Consider the following 20,273-nt stretch of genomic DNA (forward strand, 5'->3'; position numbering starts at 1 on the left):
CTTTAAAAGGAACAAAAAAAATTTGCAGAATAATAAGTGTTAGCTTGATCATTTGTCATACATGTGCAATAAATGTGTAAAACGTGGTTTATTTAGCATTTGTTTTAAAAATTATGTTATTGGTCTTTCTTATTCTCTAATTATCACAAGAAAACTTTTTTCTACTCCATTGGCTTTTCAGCAAGACTTATTTTTCTTTCAAATGCTGCTCATAACTACAGATAGTATTTGCTGGTGATGCAGCTGTGCTGATGCTGCAGTGCCCCCTGTTGGTTAGAGCAGAATTTGTTCAGGGTTTGTTGTGATAGCTCTCCTACTCTTCACAAAGTACACTGTGGGATCTTAAAACATCCACCAACTAATGCTAACAGATGGGACACCCACTTTAATGTCCATCTGAGGGATAGCACACATATTGAATCACCCTGCTTATGAAACACCAGTATGACATTTTATAGCTGAGTCAGATTCACATCCAGATGAGACAGCTCAGGGGTGAGTGTCCATACCTCGAGGCCATTCTGCTACCTACCGCAGGGCTATTCCAGAACAAAGAGTTCAAGTGACACGAGATGAGTTTACAATTGACAATTTCACAATAAATGCTCTTTTTCCTCACGAGCCCCTATCTCATAGGGGGAGGATTAATGATCAACTGCTCCTCCACACTGTCGGGCATGACATTTAAAAAGCCAGAGCTAACACTTCTAACACTACCAAAATTAATTTGCCTCTGAGGGTACGTTGCCAACAGTTCTTGGAACTGCGGCGCGCAGATTAATTTGAATTTGGCTCGCTCGACACTCAAAATCAACTGGTTCATGGAGGTGAGCCCAAAAATCCTGATCAAAGACATGCTCATGATGCAAATCTGTACCCACCCAGCCCTGAAGCAGTATTGGCAACACATCTCGCTCAATGCTTGAGATTAATTAGACCAAGTCCAACATCACCCAACCTTGAAATATTGGGAACAGAACTCATAAGATGAAGAACAAACATGATTCACTCCAATCTCTCATCTTGGGAGTGGGTATGCCATTTGTTACAAACTTGGGAGCTTTTTGCTCCTCAAACTTCTAATGGACCTGAGCTCAATGTGAAGTTAGACAGAACTGCTGAGTTGTTATGCTTCCTTAAATGGAAAACTATCACCAAATAAGCTGATCAGCCTTTACTTTCAAAGTAAAAGAACAGAAAGAGTAAAACAGAAAAAAACAGAAAAAGTAAAAGAAAGAAGCTAAAAGAACAAAGGTTGAGGTAGTTGTGCCAAAGATAAAAATTCTGGGTACATTTTAAAACTATAAATTCAGTGGATTTTGTCTACACATACACAATAATGCAGCATATATATATATATATATATATATATATATATATATATATATATATATATATATATATACACATATATATATATATATACATACATATATATATATATATATACATACATATATACGTAGTTAAAGCCGTCAGGTTCGTCGAGTTGCCTGGTCGGAATCCCGATGTACACCAAAGCGGTCGCAGCGGCCAACTGATTCTGTCGTTCCGAGCTCGATCACAGGCATGTTTTCCATAATAGCTCCATTGGAACCATCGAGCCACACTGATCGGTGCCTTGCATCTGTTACACTAATGGGGACTGAGTGAATCACCAGATGCCACCACCGCCACAGACTCCTCCTGGGTGCTAATCACACAAACCCAATCTGTCCTTTAACGGACGTGTATAACCAAATAAGCAATCAAGACACCTGAATTCACCCAGAGACCAAGTGGTTTTAGAATGTATTGAACACATTGGGCAGGGATACAAAAGGAAGTAACGCAATCACAATAAGAATTAATAACTCAAACTCATACGTGGCCACGACTCAAACGGAATGGCAGCTCCTTAATTACCTCTGCCACCGAAGGTGGACGAAGGTTTTGTTTACACCCGTGTTTGTTTGACTGTCTGTCTGAGCAGGATATCTCAAAAAGTTGTGGATGGATTCAGAACTTACAAGTTTTGAACTTGGTGGACAGGTTAGGTGTGTGACAAGGACGGATGGATTATATTTTGGTGAAGATCTGGATCTGGATTCAGGTAAAGTACTATAATTTTAAGTGATTCTTCACAATTGAGAGATAGGGCCAAAAACTATACACTGTATTGCACAATAATTCAAAACGTTGTGGATAGGCTGTGACAAAACTTGCTGGATGAGGCAATGACAACAATTATAATTGTTGTCCATGAACCATGTTGGCGTAGTGTGGAGCAGTACAGAACAAAAATTGAATTAATTTGCATTTTAAAGTTTATAGTTCTCACTGAGATAGCTTGGTAGGATAGATTTTTGGGGTGTAGAAAGCTTAAAGTTCTCAGTGACCAGAAATTATCAGTGACCTCAATGACCAAAAAACATCTCATGCCCATTTGTTTTTCTCTTTATTTTGCACATTAAGTACCGAACAATACATTTTGCTTTGAACTCCTGAATAATGCCTCCAAAAGGTTCGATATAACAGTTTACTTTTCTCCGTCAGTGTTTCCAAGCAAGTATTTTCCCAGGTGAAAGGAAATGACAGATTACCAAGTTTGGTATCAATGCTTGATGAGATCCATTCTTCAAAGTCCACTTTTGGAACAAATCTTTTCTGAGTGAGGTTGTCAAGAGGTTCAGTGTGCAGGAACAAACCATTAGAGCAAATTGCTATCACCATTTACACTTACCACCAATGTGTGGCAAACTAGGCCAAAGACCAAATGTTGAATCAAATGTGAATCATACTATTATATATTTCGAGAAATGTCTGCTTGATTTTTGACTTCTTATGCACTCCTAAACTGCTGGACAGAACGAGTTGAAAACTGGTGGCTGTACTCGGAGTGTGTCCTGGGAGGTTTTAGGTGACAAGAATAATTTCATCGGCTGGCACCTGGGATTCAGGGTTGGGGGTTGGGGGCTCAGTTAGTTCTTTGCTAATATATTGCACTATTCAAATAAAAAAAAAACAACAAACAAAAAAAAGGTAACGTGACAATCAAAAGACCACATCTCAACAGCCTGACCTGTTCAAGTATCACCAAGGGAGGAGCTTCCGCCGAAAGTCCAGGAAGGCTCCATTATCAGCAGGCGAAAGGGATGAAATTATGGTACAAAGCTGGGCCACGCTTTCCTCCACACTTAATCGGGCCTAAAAGATCGCAAAAAAGTCACAACTACCATTCAGGCCTTATATTGATCACATCCTTTGACAAAATGAAAAATACTTGAAAAGTATGAGTGCTAAGATTTTTTCACAACATCTTTCTGGCTTCACGAGTACCAGACACCTCATGACTGCATTGGTTGGTGGTTCCTTGGTTATGAAGCGTGGTTTGAACCACCATACAAGGGTGGCAGTCGGTAAAGCTAGCAAATTATACTTTAGTGTCCACTGTTTACAACTTACCTGACCATTTTAGTCTTACACTGACCATGAGTCCAACCTGCTTGAAAACACATCCTGCAGAAAATTGAGTCATGGTGCATTATTCATGCTAAGACATGATGCTCTGGAGATTGTTCTGGCACAGCTCAAGCTCCAATTAATGCAGTCAAAGTAAATGGTTCATCAAGACATGACTTGTATGCCGCTTGTAATGCATAACATCAAAGTACTCACTCATAACCCTTGCACAAGGGTCTCATTTTCCAAACTATCACACACCTTAGGTCCACCCATATCAGTGTGTACCCAGCCAGGGTTAAGAGCCACCGTAAGTATCCCAGTGTCTTTCAGATCGATCATCAGGCACCGTGTGAGCATGTTCAGGGCTGCCTGCTCCCACAAACAAGAATCAGTCATCTGACTCACTGACATGGCCACAAAGTAAACTGATATGGGAACCAAAAAAAAACTGTTCAACATAACTCCTGAAGAGCCATCTTACTTTATTGTGGCATCATAAATCCGTCAAGGAAGTAGGGTACTGGTTTCCAAATAAAGAAAGAACAACATTTTGACAAACAAATAATAAACTGCTCAAAATTATTATTCAAGTAATTTTGAACAAAAATGAAGAACTACGAGGTACATGTCCAAAAAAAAAAAAAAAAAAAATCCAAGCACAAAATCATAAATAAACAAGAAATTGCAATCAGAGATTGCAAACCCTCACCAGGACTTCTTTTGTGAGGTGTTTGTGTACTGGTGTGTTACGTAATTGATAAGAGACATAATTAGAATTGCCACTTTATAACTGCTGGCAGTGATGACCGGGTACCAAAATGTCCCGCTTTGATGCAACTCCGCTTTGATCGGACACCTGACCCTGACTGACCCATGACGTTTATTATTATTCAATTCAATTCAGAATGGGAATAAAATAAATTCAGTTCAAATCAAATGAAAGACCAAATTGGCACAGTACTACACTTGCGCAATCAGAAGGAATCTGAACAAGCAAAATGCAAAGATGAAGTCATCAGGAGGAACCTGGATAGGGTTCACATTTCAGCTGCTACTCCGCTATGTTCAAACCCATCCAGGTACAGCCAAGTGAGCCTTACTCAAAAATTTTGTTTTTTTTAAATAACCCACATTCCAAAAAAAATCAAAGAATTCTGGCTGCCAGACCATGCATCCGATCAGGTTGAAATGTAAAACATTCATTCCCTTTCACTACTAGAACATAATTATGAAGTTTCACATAGATTGATAAAGTGGTTCAAGAGAAAGAATTTGTTTAAGATTTTCGTTCAATCCAATATGGATGCCAGAACATGTGACCTATAAATTAATTATTAGTGAACACCCTGGTTGGGGGAATATTTGTGTGAAGTTTCCCCTCGATCTGTCCAGCTGTTCTGGAGAAGAAGGTTGTTAAATGTTTTAGGGTAAATACAATATGGCTGCCAAACCATGTGATCTATGACATCATAGAGTGGGAGCAATTTGTTCATCATAGAGTGATTTGGGAACACGGCTAGGCGGTCATACCTGTAAAGTTTCGCCTCAATCAGTTCAGCCAAAATCGGAGGTGATTTTCAGCCATTTTTGAAGGTTTTTTATTTTTATTTTTTTTAAAAAGGGTTCCCGAACCACTTGACTGATGACATCATTTTTTTTTTCTGTAGACCAATTTATCCCTCGATGGCCCTCAAATTTTTTCATACTGATCAGATGTAGCATTCTACGTCTGTCTGCAATTACGATGTCATAACAAAATAGCATGCGGCCACCTCTCGGAGCCTTTGGCCATGCCCGTAGTTGTGAGTGGTTTTGGCAGTTATCAGCAAAGGCCGTAGTGCCTGCCTTCGTGCAAGTTCACAAGGTATGCTGTTGCTGTATTGGTGGGGGTGGAGGGCGATTCACCAGGGTTTGCAGAGCTGGTTGAAATGGATATTAAAAGCTACAGACAAATTACGTCGGGAAAAATTTTAGGCTGTCAGCTGAAGCTCCAGAAGTGGCTGGAGATTTGAGTTCTATATTCCCATCCGCTGGACTACTATTCTTAGACAGTTTTTGATTGTTGACAATGTCGTCGACTTTGTGCTAAAAAAAAGTTTGACTTCGAAATCTTGTCAGTATTTTTGTGACAGACAGGGAAAGTTGGTCGTGTGGGGCAAAATGTGCTCATTTTCGAGCTAAGTATCAGTGTTCATACCTTCATAACATCGTCCTTGGGAATTTGTCAGGTTTGAGATTTGGTAAGCTTCTAGACATCTAAGGGGAACTCTCCCTCCACTAAATTCAGCGAGTCCAGGGTTTCCACATGAAGCGTGAGCAGAACGTGAATTTCACTAAATTTATCTGTTTATTGGTGTCCAGGACCAACTTCATGGTGCCATAACATAGTGTTGAAAACACTGCCGGCATTTTGAGTTTCTATATATATATATATATATATATATATATATATATATATATATATATATATATATATATATATATATATATATATATATATATATATATATATATGGACACTGTGTAAGCAGAAGCTTACGATGCTAGAATTTATATGCGCTGCATGGGCGTTTTGTCGATTCTGCAAAATTCATCGAAATCATGGTTCCAGCTCCGACTTCAGGCCCTCATAAAATCTTCCTGGGTGAGCGGCCGGCAATGGAATTTGGTTGGCTTCGAGACATCCAAGAAATTAAGCAATACTAGAGTAGCCACATGATGCATGAGCAGAATGTGAATTTCACTCGATTGATCTAATCATCGGTGCTCAGGACCAACTTCACGCACCCATAACATCGTCATGGACACACTTGTGGGATCGAAACTTAGTTTTCAGAGTCCACATGCCATGTGCACGAACTTGAAGGTGGTATTATTGAGAGAGAGGCTCGACTGGAAGATATACTTTCATGAGGGACTCAAACACTCGGAGGGACTAATGTCAAAACAAATATATTGAGAAAAGAGTGTCACAAATTAGGATTATATATTCTGATATTTAAGAGCATGGTAGCAAATCCTCACAGCATCTTCCCTCTCTTCAGACCTTGATAGAATCAGGAGCTTTTCAAACACTTGCAATTTGTCTTTCAATCCTCACAAATCTCACACAATCACTGTCTCTGTCTCACAAAGGACTGTCTGGCAAACCCTCCCATCTACTTCCTTAACAATTCTCTTGAAGAAGTTCAGTCACTCAAACTTTTGGGTCTCAACATCAGCTGTGATAGTTCCTTGTAAGTCACATTTCTAAATTGGCCTCCAAAGCCAGCCGTCAACTGGGCATCCTCCATCGTGCAGTCTTTCCCTGGTACACCTGAACTCTTAACCACCTACAAGGCCTTTATCCACAGCTTGATGGAGTACTGCTCTCCTCTCCTCTGAGCTGGTGCCCCTGCCTCACACTTTGCTCAACTTGACATCATAGAATCCAAGACCTTCAACATCATTGGAATCTCCCACGATGACACTGGTTCCACAGGCCTATCACTTCCACATCACAGACAGGTCAGTGGTCGCTCTGTCTTCTACCGACTCCTTTTTGATCGTGTATCCTCTGCTCTTTCTATGCTCTGTCTTCCCACCCTCCCTCCCCCCGCCCCCCCAGGTTTCTGTAAGGTGCACACGATCCACCATCAACCCCTTTGCCGGGGACCTCCAAAGATCTAGATTCACTGCTCACCTCCACTGATTCGTTCTTTAATTTCCTGCCTGTGGAACCAACTCCCATTTTCTCTTCAATTGCGATCTTCCCTCCAGGTTTTTAAGACAACTGTTCACCACCATCTCAGATCATCCCCGGTCCAAAACCACAACCTTTTCTACCCCCCCCCCCGTTTACCCCAAGCCCACCTCTTTCAAAATTTCCACGCCATGCTCAGCCCTTTCGTCCCAAGTTATTCTGTTTTCATCCCTTTCCCCACAACCTGTTTTATTGTTTCATTGTAGTTTCATCCCCAGTTTCCACCATCTTCTTTCAGCCCTCTTCATGTCTTTGAGCCTTTATCCAACATATCCTTGAATCCGCTGCGCCCTCACAAGCCCCCCACCTCCTCCTTTCCTCTCCTGCTTCCTCCAGAACTTCCTCTTCTGTGTCCCTCTTCCCCAACTGTTGGTGTTTCCTCCATTTATATTGTTCTTTTTGCTCTGTTCAGGTTTCTGTTCTGTGTTCTTGCTCTTCCACAAGCCTCGACCTTGTATACAACAAAAACCAAAACGAAATAATGTTTCCGGCGACTTTGTCAATGGAGGCATAAAAACCAGCACCTAAAGCAAAATATTGCACAAGGAAAAGACCAAATGCACTCACCAGCTGTAGGTGTCTCCACTTGAACTAGACCTAGACTCGAGGATCCTTCGTTGTTTTGTGAGACTTCCTCACATGGCATGCGGCCTTTTAGCAAATAATGCAAACTGCTGGCATCAATTGTCCACTCATCGAAGCGATGACCCTGAGCGTAGCTTTTTCTGTTTGACTCACTCAGCAGAGACATCAGATGTGGATCCCTCACTCAGCCTTGATGTGGAAGCACTTTGTGGTGGTTTAAGCATCCAAATTCCCCTACAATCAATGTCTTTTTATTGATGAAGCATTGGTCACAGGTAAGGTGAAATCTACACCAATTAAATGTCCATGCTGCTTTGCAATGTCTTGACTCGGTCTGTCCAGATTAATCCATTATACATAACTCGTCCATCTCTGGACCATGAAAGAATGTACACTGTCGTTCTTGATGAAATCATAGTGCATTAAGCACCTTGAATAGGATTTTTCTCCCGACATTGACACCTAAAGCTGAAATCATGGACCCATGAGCGCTGCCATTTTGACCAGTCACATGATGAAATCATGCGATCCGATTCATCCGTCGTTTGAATCACAACATGAGCACCGCGGTCGGCCAAAGCGCAGCCAAGAAATAGTGTAAAGTAATTTGACAGAAAACTATTAAACTGGCACATTTCAGATGTCAAACTTTTGCATAAAGCATGCGTTACAAACTCGTCAAATGATAGTCGAGTCATTTTTTAGTGCCCAGAGTGGTGGAATGGGACGAAACTACTTACGCTTCAGCTGACGACCCATTCATAGGATGAATGAGATGGAACGGTGGGAAAGCTTGCAGACACGTTATGGTGGGGAATGGTCACGGTTATCACTGCCAAAACAAACTTCAATATGCTCTATCATTTTCACACAGACCACACACTTATGCTGAACATGTATTAGTAGTACAACTAGTCTATTTTACACCCATTATCCTCTATTGAGGCTCCCACAATAATATATCAGAGGAGCCCTTCACAGGCAGGGCGTTACCTCAATGAGTGTGCCGACTTTGGATGGGCGTCGATTCAGGGACCCATCTGCTAGCATACAACTGACGGACATCAAAGATCCCTCGGTTTCTTTCGTAAAGAGTACGCCACTGCGTGGCAACACCCTGACCAAATTCTTGCCATAATTTACAAGCTTCACCATGAGCCAAAGATCACTGAAAGATAGATAGATAGATAGATAGATAGATAGATAGATAGATAGATAGATAGATAGACAAATAAACAAACACCTTGCTAATGGGATAAGAGTAACCCTTTGAATCATTCTTCTTTGGAAGCTCTTCCATCGAGCCCAAAAGGCCAGAAATGTTGACAATTGCAACACCTGTTGAGCCAGGTGGATGTTCCTTTGCAGCAAGACGCAGCAACGGAAGTAATGCCTGCCAAGAAAGGCATAGCGGTTAGATATCGCCCTCCATTTGGCCAGCCTTTCTGGCCTGCCGCAAGTCATACATTCACCCGAGTTGTTTTCCATCTTTATCAAACTTAAATACCTTTCTAATATTCCATTACTCTGAAAATACCACAGCAAATGAGATATTTATTTACAGTGTTACATAGTGAGTCGTTTCTGAAGAAATAATTTTCTTTGATTTTTATACAATCCCATACCCCTGGACCAATTGCCCCAAAATTTGCTGCACCACATTATTGTAGCACACACTATGTCAATCTATACTAATAAAAGGCAATGTGTGTGTGTGTGTGTCTCCTCCATAACTCCAAAACTATAAAACTTAGCAGCCTGAAACTTTGCATGCATACTAAGAAAACTCCAAGTGCAAGAGTGAAAATTTGGTGTTCAGGTTAATTAAAACACCCCTTTTGAAGATAATTAATGGCCTTATTTAATTATATCCTTAATCAGGTGATCCTCGGCCACCTCACTCTCTGGGTCTTAAGGCATTTCCTGGGTAACCTCGGTGGAGACTGAAGCCGCCATGTTTTTTGGCCTGCTCAACCGAGCCTTGACTTGGAACAGGTCGCAGCGATTTTTTACGATAAAGTTGTTGTTTTCACTTTCCTCACTCATATTATCGAATTCCTGTTGATTAAAGCTACGAATCACTGGGTACATTGCAATGCTTATAAACATCTGGAGATTTTTTTTTCAACATAAACATTGATTATTTTTTCAATGTTTTCAGTGATTACCATAACGGAACTAAGTGTGTGTGTGTGTGTGTGTGTGTGTGTGTGTGTGTGTGTGTGTGTGTGTGTGTGTGTGTGTGTGTGTGTGTGTGTGTGTGTGTGTGTGTGTGTGCGTGGTTTGGTTATCTCCATACGCGGGTTTCAGAAGGTGCAACGGATTCCTCCCAGGTCTAGAAGTATCCACCATTGTGTATGTGTGCGTGCGTGTGCGTGTGTTTGGTTGGTATCTCCATATATATGAGTTCCAGAAAGTGGAATGGAGCCCTCCCAGGTCTGTGTGTGTGTCTCTCATGCACCCCTCCCTCCCACAACGAATAGTAACGTTTGGTGAGGTATCGCTATCCCCGCCTCCCCCCTTACCCTCTCTCACAACACCTGCCTCCTTTCTCTCCCTCCCACTCCCCCCCCAACCAAACCACTTTATTGATCCATCAGCAAAGTGACAGGTTATATTTGCTAGTAATTTAATAATCCACTATCAACTGTGAGAGTATTCTCGGCAGAATGGAACTCGACTTGCACCCGGCCGAATGGTGATAAAATGTGCTTCAGCCCTGAATTTAGCCACTACACCTTGGTTATTAGCAGAGGCCCCACCACGTTTGTCTGGAAGGTGCGGTTCATGCCCTGGGCAGACACTGAAGAAAGGGAACCACACTCAAAGATAGCTGCATTGTTGACGAGTAAGTCGAGTCCAGCTTTTCCAACAATCCCTTCCACTTTGTTTGCCATAGTTGCTATACTCTGTTCATCGATCACATCTGTGGCAAGATCAAAGCAGAACAGTAAATTCACATCATCAATGTGGAGCATTGGTTGTTTCATTAAAAACAGGACGGTGTGTCCTGAAGCTCACCTGGATCAGGAGCAACAGTCACTCAACCCCCCTCCCCCCCCCCCCCCGGAGACACCCTTAGACCTTGATGATTTTAATGCCATGGACAAACTTTGGTACATCAAGGGTGATGAAGGTTGTGGTCAAGTTTCATCAAAATCATAAGTGTAGTTTCGGACAAGAAAGCAAATACCTATTTTTGGCAGTCAAAAACCTCATCGACCAACATGAGCGCAGATTTTGATGTGGTCAATATACCTTCGTGAGGCATCAGATATGAAGCTTGTGGCCAAGTTTCATCAAAATCGTGTTTGGTTCAAGCGATAATGACTGAAGTGTTTACAGATTGACTGACTCACTCACTCACTCACCGATATTGGAGACATTGGTTGAAATGCCAGCTGAGATGAGATGGACACTGCTCTATCTCATAAGCTCACTGGACCTATAAACGATTGGATGAACAAGATATACTTGTTGGAGTTGTTTATAGACGGGAACACTATAATAAAGAAATACATATAGTTATAGTTATAACTAGAACTGCCACTTTATAACTGCTGGCAGTGATGACCGGGTACCCGTACACGACGCCTTTGATACGACGTGAGACTTAAATGATGGTCGCAAAGTTTTGCGTTGATAGGATAAGTGGTTACGGAGAAAACGATGTTTAATATTGTTCTTGAATCCAACATGACTGCCAAACCACGTGACCAATCAATTAGAAATTAACAAACTTATATTCCCTATTCGTGTGCAATACGTATGTGAAGTTTCCCCTTGATCTGACCGGCCATTCTGGAGAAGATGTTTGAAGGTTTTAGGGTAAATTCAATATGGCCAACAAACCGTGTGACCTATCAATTAGAAATTAACAAACTTCTGAAAGGATGTCTTTGGGAAAGTGTGTGTGAATTCTTGCCTCAATCTGTCCAGCTGTTCTGGAGAAGAAGATTGAAAAAAATTATTAATTTTCAATCCAAGATGGCTGATGAACCATGTGACCTATGACATCACAAATTTATATTCTGCTTCAAACCGTGTAATGGAACACATCTGTGAAGTTTAGTGTTAATCGGAAAAGGTGCGTTTTTCTATCCAAGATGGCCGCCACAGTGACTTGTGACGTCATAATTTTTAGCATGTCTTATTTTAGCACTTCATTTTTTACTCTTATTTTCATTTTTTACTCTTCTTCCTCATTTTATTATTCTTCTTCATCATTTTTTACTCTTCTTCTTCATGATTTGCACTTCTTCATTTTTTACTCTTGTTCTTCATTTTATTACTCTTCTTCTTCATTTTATTACTCTTCTTCTAAATTAAAATTAAGAGAGCTCGGCATTGTTGTTCTTGTTGTTCTTCTTCTTCTTCTTCTTCTTCTTCTTCTTCTTCTTCTTCTTCTTCTTCTTCTTCTTCTTCTTCTTCTTCTTCTTCTTCTTCTGAAGTCAAATCCTTTAGGACTCGACTCTTTCATATACACGATCTGGATCTCCTTAAATAATAAACACTTGTACACATCCTCACATTGCGGGTGCCTTTTGAGAGCATCTATCATGAACTTTTAAATATATTCGGACATTCGCTTTAAAGTTTCGAAAAGTTCACGTTACTATTTAAAGATTATTCCATTTAATGTATTGTAATTTCGTAAATACACTATTTTCTTGTCATGAACGACGATCGTCCATGACGGGTCTCGCTATTGGCTCCGTCACGGCACGTGACGAAATATCGGAAGTTTTTTTTTTCTTCTTCTTAAGTTCTTGTTCTTCTTCTTCTGGTGAAGACAAAACCTTTAGGACATGGCTCTTGGACACATTTGTCCTTGTTAACATATGTGCAGGCATGGGTTAAATTATAGTAGCCAAGTCTTGCTTCGATAGGTTATGTGGTTCCAGAGAAAACATTATTTAATATAATTCTTGAATCCAACATGGCTGCCAAACCATGTGACCTATCAATTAGAAATTAACAAACTTGTAAAAGGATGTCTTGCGGAAAGTGTGTGTGAATTTTTGCCTCAATCTGTCTGGCCGTTCTGAAGAAGAAGATTAAAAAAATTTATTAATTTTCAATCCAAGATGGCAAACGAACCATGTGATCTATGACATCATAAATTTAAATTCTGCTTCCAATCGTGTAGTGGAACACGATCGTGAAGTTTCGTCTTTATCGGACAAAGTGCATTATTCTATCTAAGTCGGCTGCCATACTGTGTGACATGCGACGTCATAATTTTTAAAGTACATGCAGGCATGGGGTAGATCATAGTGGCCAAGTTTCGCTTCGATAGGTTATGTGGTTCCAGAGAAAACATTATTTAATATAATTTTTGAATCCAACACGGCTGCCAAACCATGTGACCTATCAATTAGAAATTAACAAACTTATATTCACTACTCGTGTGCAATACGTCTGTGAAGTTTCCCCTTGATATGACTAGCCGTTCTGGAGAAGATGTTTGAAGGTTTTAGGATAAATTCAACATGGCCCCCAAACCGTGTGACCTATCAATTAGAAATTAACAAACTTGTGAAAGGATGTCTTGGGGAAAGCGTACGTCAACTTTAGCCTCAATCTGTCTGGCCGTTCTGGAGAAGAAGATTTTTAAAATTTATTAATTTTCAATCCAAGATGGCTGACGAACCATATTACCTATGACATCATAAGTTTACATCCTGCCTCCAATCCCGTAGTGGAATACGTTTGTGAAGTTTCGTGTTAATCGGATAAGGTGCATTTTTCCATCCAAGATGGCCGCCAAACCCTGTGACTTGTGACATCATAATTTTTACGATTAATGCAGACATCATGGAGGATGATGGTTGCAAATTTTCGCTTCGATAGGTTATGTGATTCCAGAGAAAACATTATTTAATATTTTTCTTGAATCCAACATGGCTGCCAAACCATGTGACCTATCAATTAGAAATTAACAAAATTATATTCTCTACTCATGGGCAATACGTTTGTGAAGTTTTCCTTTGATCTGACAAGTCGTTCTGGAGAAGAAGATGTTTGAAGGTTTTGGGTAAATTCAAGATGGCCGGCAAACCATGTGACCGATCAAGAAGAAATTAAGAAACTTGATAAAGGAACTCATGGGGAATGTGTGTGTAAAGTTTCGCCTTAATCTGTTTAGCCATTTTGGAGAAGAAGATTTAAAAAAAAAAAATTCCCAAAACAAGATGGCTGCCAAACCAAGTGACCTATGACATCATAATATATTTCTTCTATGGTGAATTGTTGTGCAGATGAGGCTCAAGAAATTTCAGATTTTTCCGATGCAGCGTTGTACCTCACAAATTTTTACCGGCACACCTCTCGACCGATGACCTCACAAAAAATCACCCCTATTCCCCTTGAGGAGATTATTCAAATGTATTAAGTGAAAATTTTTTCCATTGCACCGTTTCGGAGATAGAGGTCCAAAGTTTTTCGGTTTTTTCAAGATGGCGCTCGTACCACGTGACCTATGACGTCACAATTACCAATTAAGTTTTCTATCAAAAGAAATCCATACTATGGTGAAAATTTCGTGTCGATCGGACTTACCGTTCCTGAGAAAATGATTTTTAAAGCGAAAGAACCCGCAAATTGCGGCGGAAAAAGAATAATAAAGAAAAAGAAATAAACAGAAGAAAAACAATAGGGTTCCCTGTCAGGATGACAGGGTACCCTAATTATGAGGGTAGATGAATAGATTTAATAGTACAGATAGGATTGTATAGTGTCGCATGGTCTATGGACGGAGAGAAGTACTGTTATGAATCTGGAAGCCATGAGCACTCAACATACAGGTCCTATAGCTCAGATATTTTGAAAAGTAAATGTGGATAGATAGCTCCCCGTCCCTTGTTTAATGGGTAATTAAATGTTCATGCGCTGCGGAGTTATTTTGATAGTCAGGGTTTTATTTTATTTTAAATCAACTATAACTACGACAAAAGCAGCATCACCCTCACCTTCACCTCGCTTCCTCACACCGACGTCATGGCCTACGTGCGTGTCGGCACGTACGTGGGCGGAGTCCAATGTGCCAGGCGGGGTTTCTTTGGGGCATTGGCATCTTGGATTTCGCTCCAAATACGGGCATGACACCCCTCTCAGCCAATCGGAGCGGTGCGAGCGAGATTGCCGTCAGGCAGCCAATGAGAGAGGGCCACACCTGAACGGACGGGACCGGACTGAAAAAAAGGAAAGGAGAGCCGAGGATAAGTACGGTGGATCTGCTGGATAAAAGAGAAGAGTTTTGGTTGTCGGGACGAGCGCTGAGCAGAGCTCTGGACTTTGATCGCTCTCGCTGGTGCCTGGTTCTTCGGGCCGTTTCCTCAAGCGCGTGTTCTGGGCTCTGCTTGTCCCGTCGCTGGTGCCTGGTTCTTCGGGCCGTTTCCTCAAGCGCGTGTTCTGGGCTCTGCTTGTCCCGTCGCTGGTGCCTGGTTCTTCGGGCCGTTTCCTCGATCACGTGTTCTGGGCTCTGCTCGTCCTGTCGCTGGTGCCTGGCTCTTCGGACCGCATCTCGACGCTGGCCTGGTTCGCTCGTGTCAGCCAAACCACATGAGGTGGACAGGTCCATGTCCTTCTGGGTATCTATGTGTGTGTGTCTGTTGGTGGGCCCATCTTTAAGGCCCTGTCACACCTTGACGATTTAGTCAGCGTATGCCGACATCTGAAAAATTTGTCTAAAACGCTGGCACACGTGGAATACGTATGGGTAAGTTTTGGATACATTAACAGCATGCTGGCATACGTCATAGTACACTGGCATACATCGTAGTACGCTGAGCTGTTAGACAAATTTTCCATGCTTCAAATTTTTCGACATATGCCAGCGTATGACTCACACGTTCCGCATAACGCTGGCCATAAGTTGTAGGCACGTTACGCGATTGTTGACACACGTTACTCGTAAGATACTCATAAGTTGAAACACGTCAAGGTAATGGTTAGCGTCAGTGTTCCAGACTACCTGTTTTTTTTTCTTTAGTATGACGGTGATGTTGACATTTCGATTTATAGTGCGGTTATAATGAAATAGAATTAATAGGCTGTCGCTCAACGATTTAAATCATAACCGCACTAGAAATCGAAGTGTCAACATCACCAACATACCGAAGAAAACGCCCCCCCCCCAAAAAAAAAACCAGGGAGTCTGGAACACTGACACCGACGCGACGTGTTTCGACTTTTGAGTAACTTACAAGTAACGTGTGTCGAAGTGTGTCAACAATCGCGTAACGTGTCTACAACTTATGGCCAGCGTATGCGGAACGTGTGTCATACGCCGAGTAAGTCGAGAAATTTCCAACATGCTGAAAATTTGTCGACGTACTCGGCGTACTACGAAGTATGCCAGCGTACTACGACGTATGCCAGCGTGCTCTTAACATATACAAAACTTACCCATAACGTATTCGACGTATGCCAGCTTGGTTCGGCAAATTTTTCATACGTCTGCATACGCTGGCTAAAACGTCAAGGTGTGACAGCGGCTTCACACTGCGATGTCTAGTGTGGTTATGATTTGAATCGTCGAGCTGCAGCCTATGAATAGCCTATGCCATGTGATCGTCGGCGATACGCTGCCATGCACTTTGCATAAGTTACACTATCGTTGGGCATAGGTTGTAAACGCCGACAACACGCTCAGCATTCATTGGTATAAGTTATCTCTTTGTGATTGAAACGTTCTGTGTATGTTACTAATACGTTATGCATACGTCCAACTCGTTATGAATACGTCCAAAACTGGGAAAAAAAATCAATAGTTCAGTGTACGCCAGCGTTTTGCATACATTTTGATACCTTGCCATACGCTGGCTAAAACGTCAAGGTGTGACAGGGCCTTGAAGTAGTAAATTGTTAAGTGCCTTCGCTGTACATTATTTGCCTTGCATCTCTTATTAGTCGTGATAACTCTGCCCTTACGTTCTTCCCTCCATCCCCACCTACTGTGAATAAATACCCCATTTGTTGAATGTTTCAGCTCGTCCTCGTCCGTTCCTTTATTGGTTTAGCAAGGTGCGTGTTGGAGAATTAGGAAGGCTGTTGTTGCCGTAGATGTACGTTTGGACCGACGGATCTCGGTAACCATCCGCTCGGGTTATGCACGGTTCAAGCACGCTACTGGCTCGTTCCGCTCGAGCTCCGCCGAGGGTGAACTTCCCCGGTAGTTTGGACGACGTGGGTATTTAGGTAAATTGAAATTGGCAATCGACCCTATCCCACGTGGCCGACTTATTGGTGATATTCGGTCTGATAAGAGACCCGTCGGCTCCGGAGTTATCCGGGGTGACGACCTATAAATTCTGGGTGTTCGGCAGAGTCGACCCTACTGCTCCATCTAGTGGTCGTGCTCGCAACCGATCCCCAGCCCACAACAGTACCTCGATGTAAATAAGTCAGGGAATCTGTCAGTTTAAGTGTTCCGTGCCACCACACGAGGGGTGGTGCAGTGTTATTTAGCTTAGGGAGTAAAAATAAGTTCCCTTTTACGTGATTAACCTCTGTGATTTTCCCTTTGTTTTTATATTCCAAGCCAGGCGGTAAGCTCGGGACCGAGTCCCTGAAACAACAAGAGAAGCCCTACCTTCCCGGGTTTGGAGGCGAGGAGGCCACACCTTGGGGGTGGAGGAGACAGAGGATAAGAAAGAGAGGAAGATCGAAGGAGAGTGTGCTTGGCAAGGGGGTTTCAGAGAGAGCAGATCGATCAGGGTGGAGTTCACGTCTTGAGCTGATCGAGGAGGTGTTGGCCAGATTTGTGCATGTAGAGTTTGGAAAGCTACAAGGGAAGCGTGATTCTGCAGGCATGTACACGTGGATGGTAGAGGCGCCTTCCTCCCGGACTCAACAAGAGACGGCTCCATTTTGCTTGCAAGTGCACATGCCGGACGAAGCTCCCCAAGACCAGATCAACGAGGGCCAGGCCTTGGCCAGACTGAGTTCCAGTTTATTTAAAAAGGGGTTTTAATTTTGTATGTCACCCTTTGTCTGTGTCTGCGTCTGTGTGTGTGAAGCCTTGATCATAGGAGTTATTTATTAAATTTGTTACATTATTGTCCTTATAATCTTCATTATTGTCCTAAAAATATTTGTTTCATTAAATGTATTCCCTTCTAAAGAAACCGCATTTGGTGTATTTGTAGTGGGGTTCGCGGATCAAACCCCCTCGTGCTGTCCTTCCATTCCTCCTTTCTTTCCATTCCAAGAACTCCTTCTCCGTCCGCTACTGCCCTCACTGGGCTCTGTCATCTTCCCCCATACAGCGGCGTTGCCATCCACCATACCCTTCAAACGCGTGCTGAAATCCATGTCAATTAGCGTGTCCGCCTCCTCGGAATAAGGACCGCTCGACCATCCCAGGAGGTTGGTCGATGTTAACCGCCTGGCTACCACAAATTTAGGTAGTGGGATTCGAACCGCAGCACCCCTACGACAGTATATATATATATTGTTACGGATTCTCGCCCGCCGGCATGCGAACGACTGCGTTTAGCCAATGGCGGCCGTCTCGCCCACCGGATGGACAATCCAGTCTCGGCTTTCCGGATCAACGCCGAAAACCAGCCACGGGTATGTTTTTAACCACACCACAACCTTGTCTGGACTCTACCCGCGCTACAGGGTCAATTGCCGAATTGTCGATATACCTAATTAATCGCGCGGGTAGATTACCGAGAGATTGTACCTCAATGGGGCCACTGGGACACGAGCCGCTTAATGCAGCTCACTCCGTTTGGGATAACGGGGCGGGGTGTTATCGCGACCCCTGTTGGACCCGATCGCTTTACCGGCTATTTAAAAACCAACTATATTCCGAGTACAAGATGGCAGATCAATTAGGGAAAAGACGCAACGAACGGGTGACATTTAAACAAGCACATTTATTACAAAGCACACGTAAGCACATATAAAGAGTCATGCATCAATCAAGCAAAAGTAATGCAAAAGAGCTACTACCATCTATCTATTTCTACGGGAGCCTTCAGCTCACGTCTCCTCCACTCTCCTCAGCTTCCCCACCGACTGCAAGCTCCAGACTTCTGCGCAGCTCCTCGACCCCTCCAGACTGACTCGCTTGGCGCTCCGCGCTTCAATTATATGGGGTCCGTGAGGCGAGGTCTGATCTCCGAACTTTCACCTCTGACCCCCACTGGCTCCACCCCTCTCGCTCTCCTGATCCGAATTCCGAGGTGAGGTTCGGGGCGAGCGGACGTGGCAGGTATCATCGACGCTGAGGGGAGAGCGGACGTGGTAGAAATCACCGTCGCTAGGAACAAGGAAACCATCGCGTTTGTTTGCAGCGATTTCACCGTTGCCAGCACAAAGATGGCGGTGCCCGCGGAGTTGAAGGTGAAGCGATGTTGTTCCGTTGTTGGGTATTGGGGGAGATGCGCTTTGGGAGATGGTGGCTGTGGTTGGCGTTGTGGAGAAGGTGGTTGTGTGAGGGCGGTTGTGGAGGAGGTGGTTGCGTGAAGACAGTTGTGTGAGCGCTGTTGGTGGTGGAGGTGGTGGTTATGAGCGGTTGGTCCAAAATGACGATAGTAAAAGAAAAACGGCTAACTCAAAGATCACAGCCCTGATCACACGAATAATTCCCATTAGACAACGGTGGGGAAATCTATCTGAACACAGACTTATCGGAATAACTGATCTGAGGACCTACTGTATATGGTGTTCTGCGAATTTCCACAGCCGTAACAATATATGTATGTGTATATATATATATATATATATATATATATATATATATATATATATATATATATATATATATATATATATACACATATATACATATATATACATACATACATACATATATATACATACATATATATATATATATATATATATATATATATATATATATATGAGGTCTGTCAAAAAAGTAATGAGACTGAGCCTGCTGTGTGTTCCACTTACACAGCTTGAATGAACGGGTTGCGTCACAGTCTTTCGCAAAATTCCAGCAATATATATGATTGGTGAAGTTTGACTGCACTCATTGAGTGATTTTTTACAGGTCGTGCTTTACACGTTGTCTAGTCCGAGTCGTCGCGCTATGAGTTGTGAAGAGAGCCAATCTGAAGTTTCTTGATAAGCTTGGCAAAACACCTTCCGAATCCTTCGCAATGCTGCAGCAAGTCTACGGGGAAGAAACGATGTCACGTACATGTGCATTTGAATGGCACAAGAGGTTGAAGACGATCCATGGTCTGGAAGACCTTCAACGAGCAGAACGGCGGACAACATCGAGCGTGTGAAGCAGATGTTGCGTGCAGATCGTTCATTCACGGTGCGGATGATTGCTGAGGAACTTTCCATCGACAAGGAGACTGTCTGGAGCATTATCACTGAAAATCTCAATGTGCAAGGTGTGCGCAAAGATGGTCCCCAAGCTGTTGTCCGAGGACCAGAAACAGGAAAGAGTCCCTGTCTGTCAAGACATTATCGAGCGCCTCGAGGACGATCCAGACCTGCTCGGGAGAGTCAT

At 42.6% G+C, this 20,273-nt stretch overlaps 2 protein-coding genes across 3 annotated transcripts in view; one reads left to right on the forward strand and one right to left on the reverse strand.

Moving 5' to 3' along the window:
• The window catches only part of LOC147011997 (vitelline membrane outer layer protein 1-like), a 26,422-nt gene extending 26,336 nt beyond the window's left edge, over window positions 1–86 (forward strand). Inside the window, exon 3 of the mRNA XM_085858001.1 lies at window positions 1–86. This exon is cut by the window's left edge and continues 1,178 nt beyond it. The gene's annotated coding sequence lies outside the window, so the exon portion shown is untranslated.
• Window positions 87–2,642: 2,556 nt separating this feature from the next.
• LOC147011998 (uncharacterized) overlaps window positions 2,643–20,273 on the reverse strand; it is a 28,906-nt gene continuing 11,275 nt past the window's right edge. The window contains exons 3-7 of one of the 2 annotated variants that reach the window (XM_085858002.1): window positions 10,510–10,697; window positions 9,015–9,164; window positions 3,703–3,813; window positions 3,062–3,186; window positions 2,643–2,928 (exon numbers count right to left, since the gene is read on the reverse strand). In XM_085858002.1, the coding sequence (XP_085714128.1) occupies window positions 3,073–3,186; window positions 3,703–3,813; window positions 9,015–9,164; window positions 10,510–10,697 (563 nt within the window). In that variant the 3' untranslated portion in view covers window positions 2,643–2,928; window positions 3,062–3,072. The remainder of the gene's footprint in view (window positions 2,929–3,061; window positions 3,187–3,702; window positions 3,814–9,014; window positions 9,165–10,509; window positions 10,698–20,273) is intronic. The other variant, XM_085858003.1, reaches the window with a different exon arrangement.

Source organism: Eptatretus burgeri, chromosome 15, assembly GCF_056783735.1.
Source record: "Eptatretus burgeri isolate ZD-2024b chromosome 15, Ebu_testis_v1, whole genome shotgun sequence".
NCBI classification, from domain to species: domain Eukaryota; kingdom Metazoa; phylum Chordata; class Myxini; order Myxiniformes; family Myxinidae; genus Eptatretus; species Eptatretus burgeri.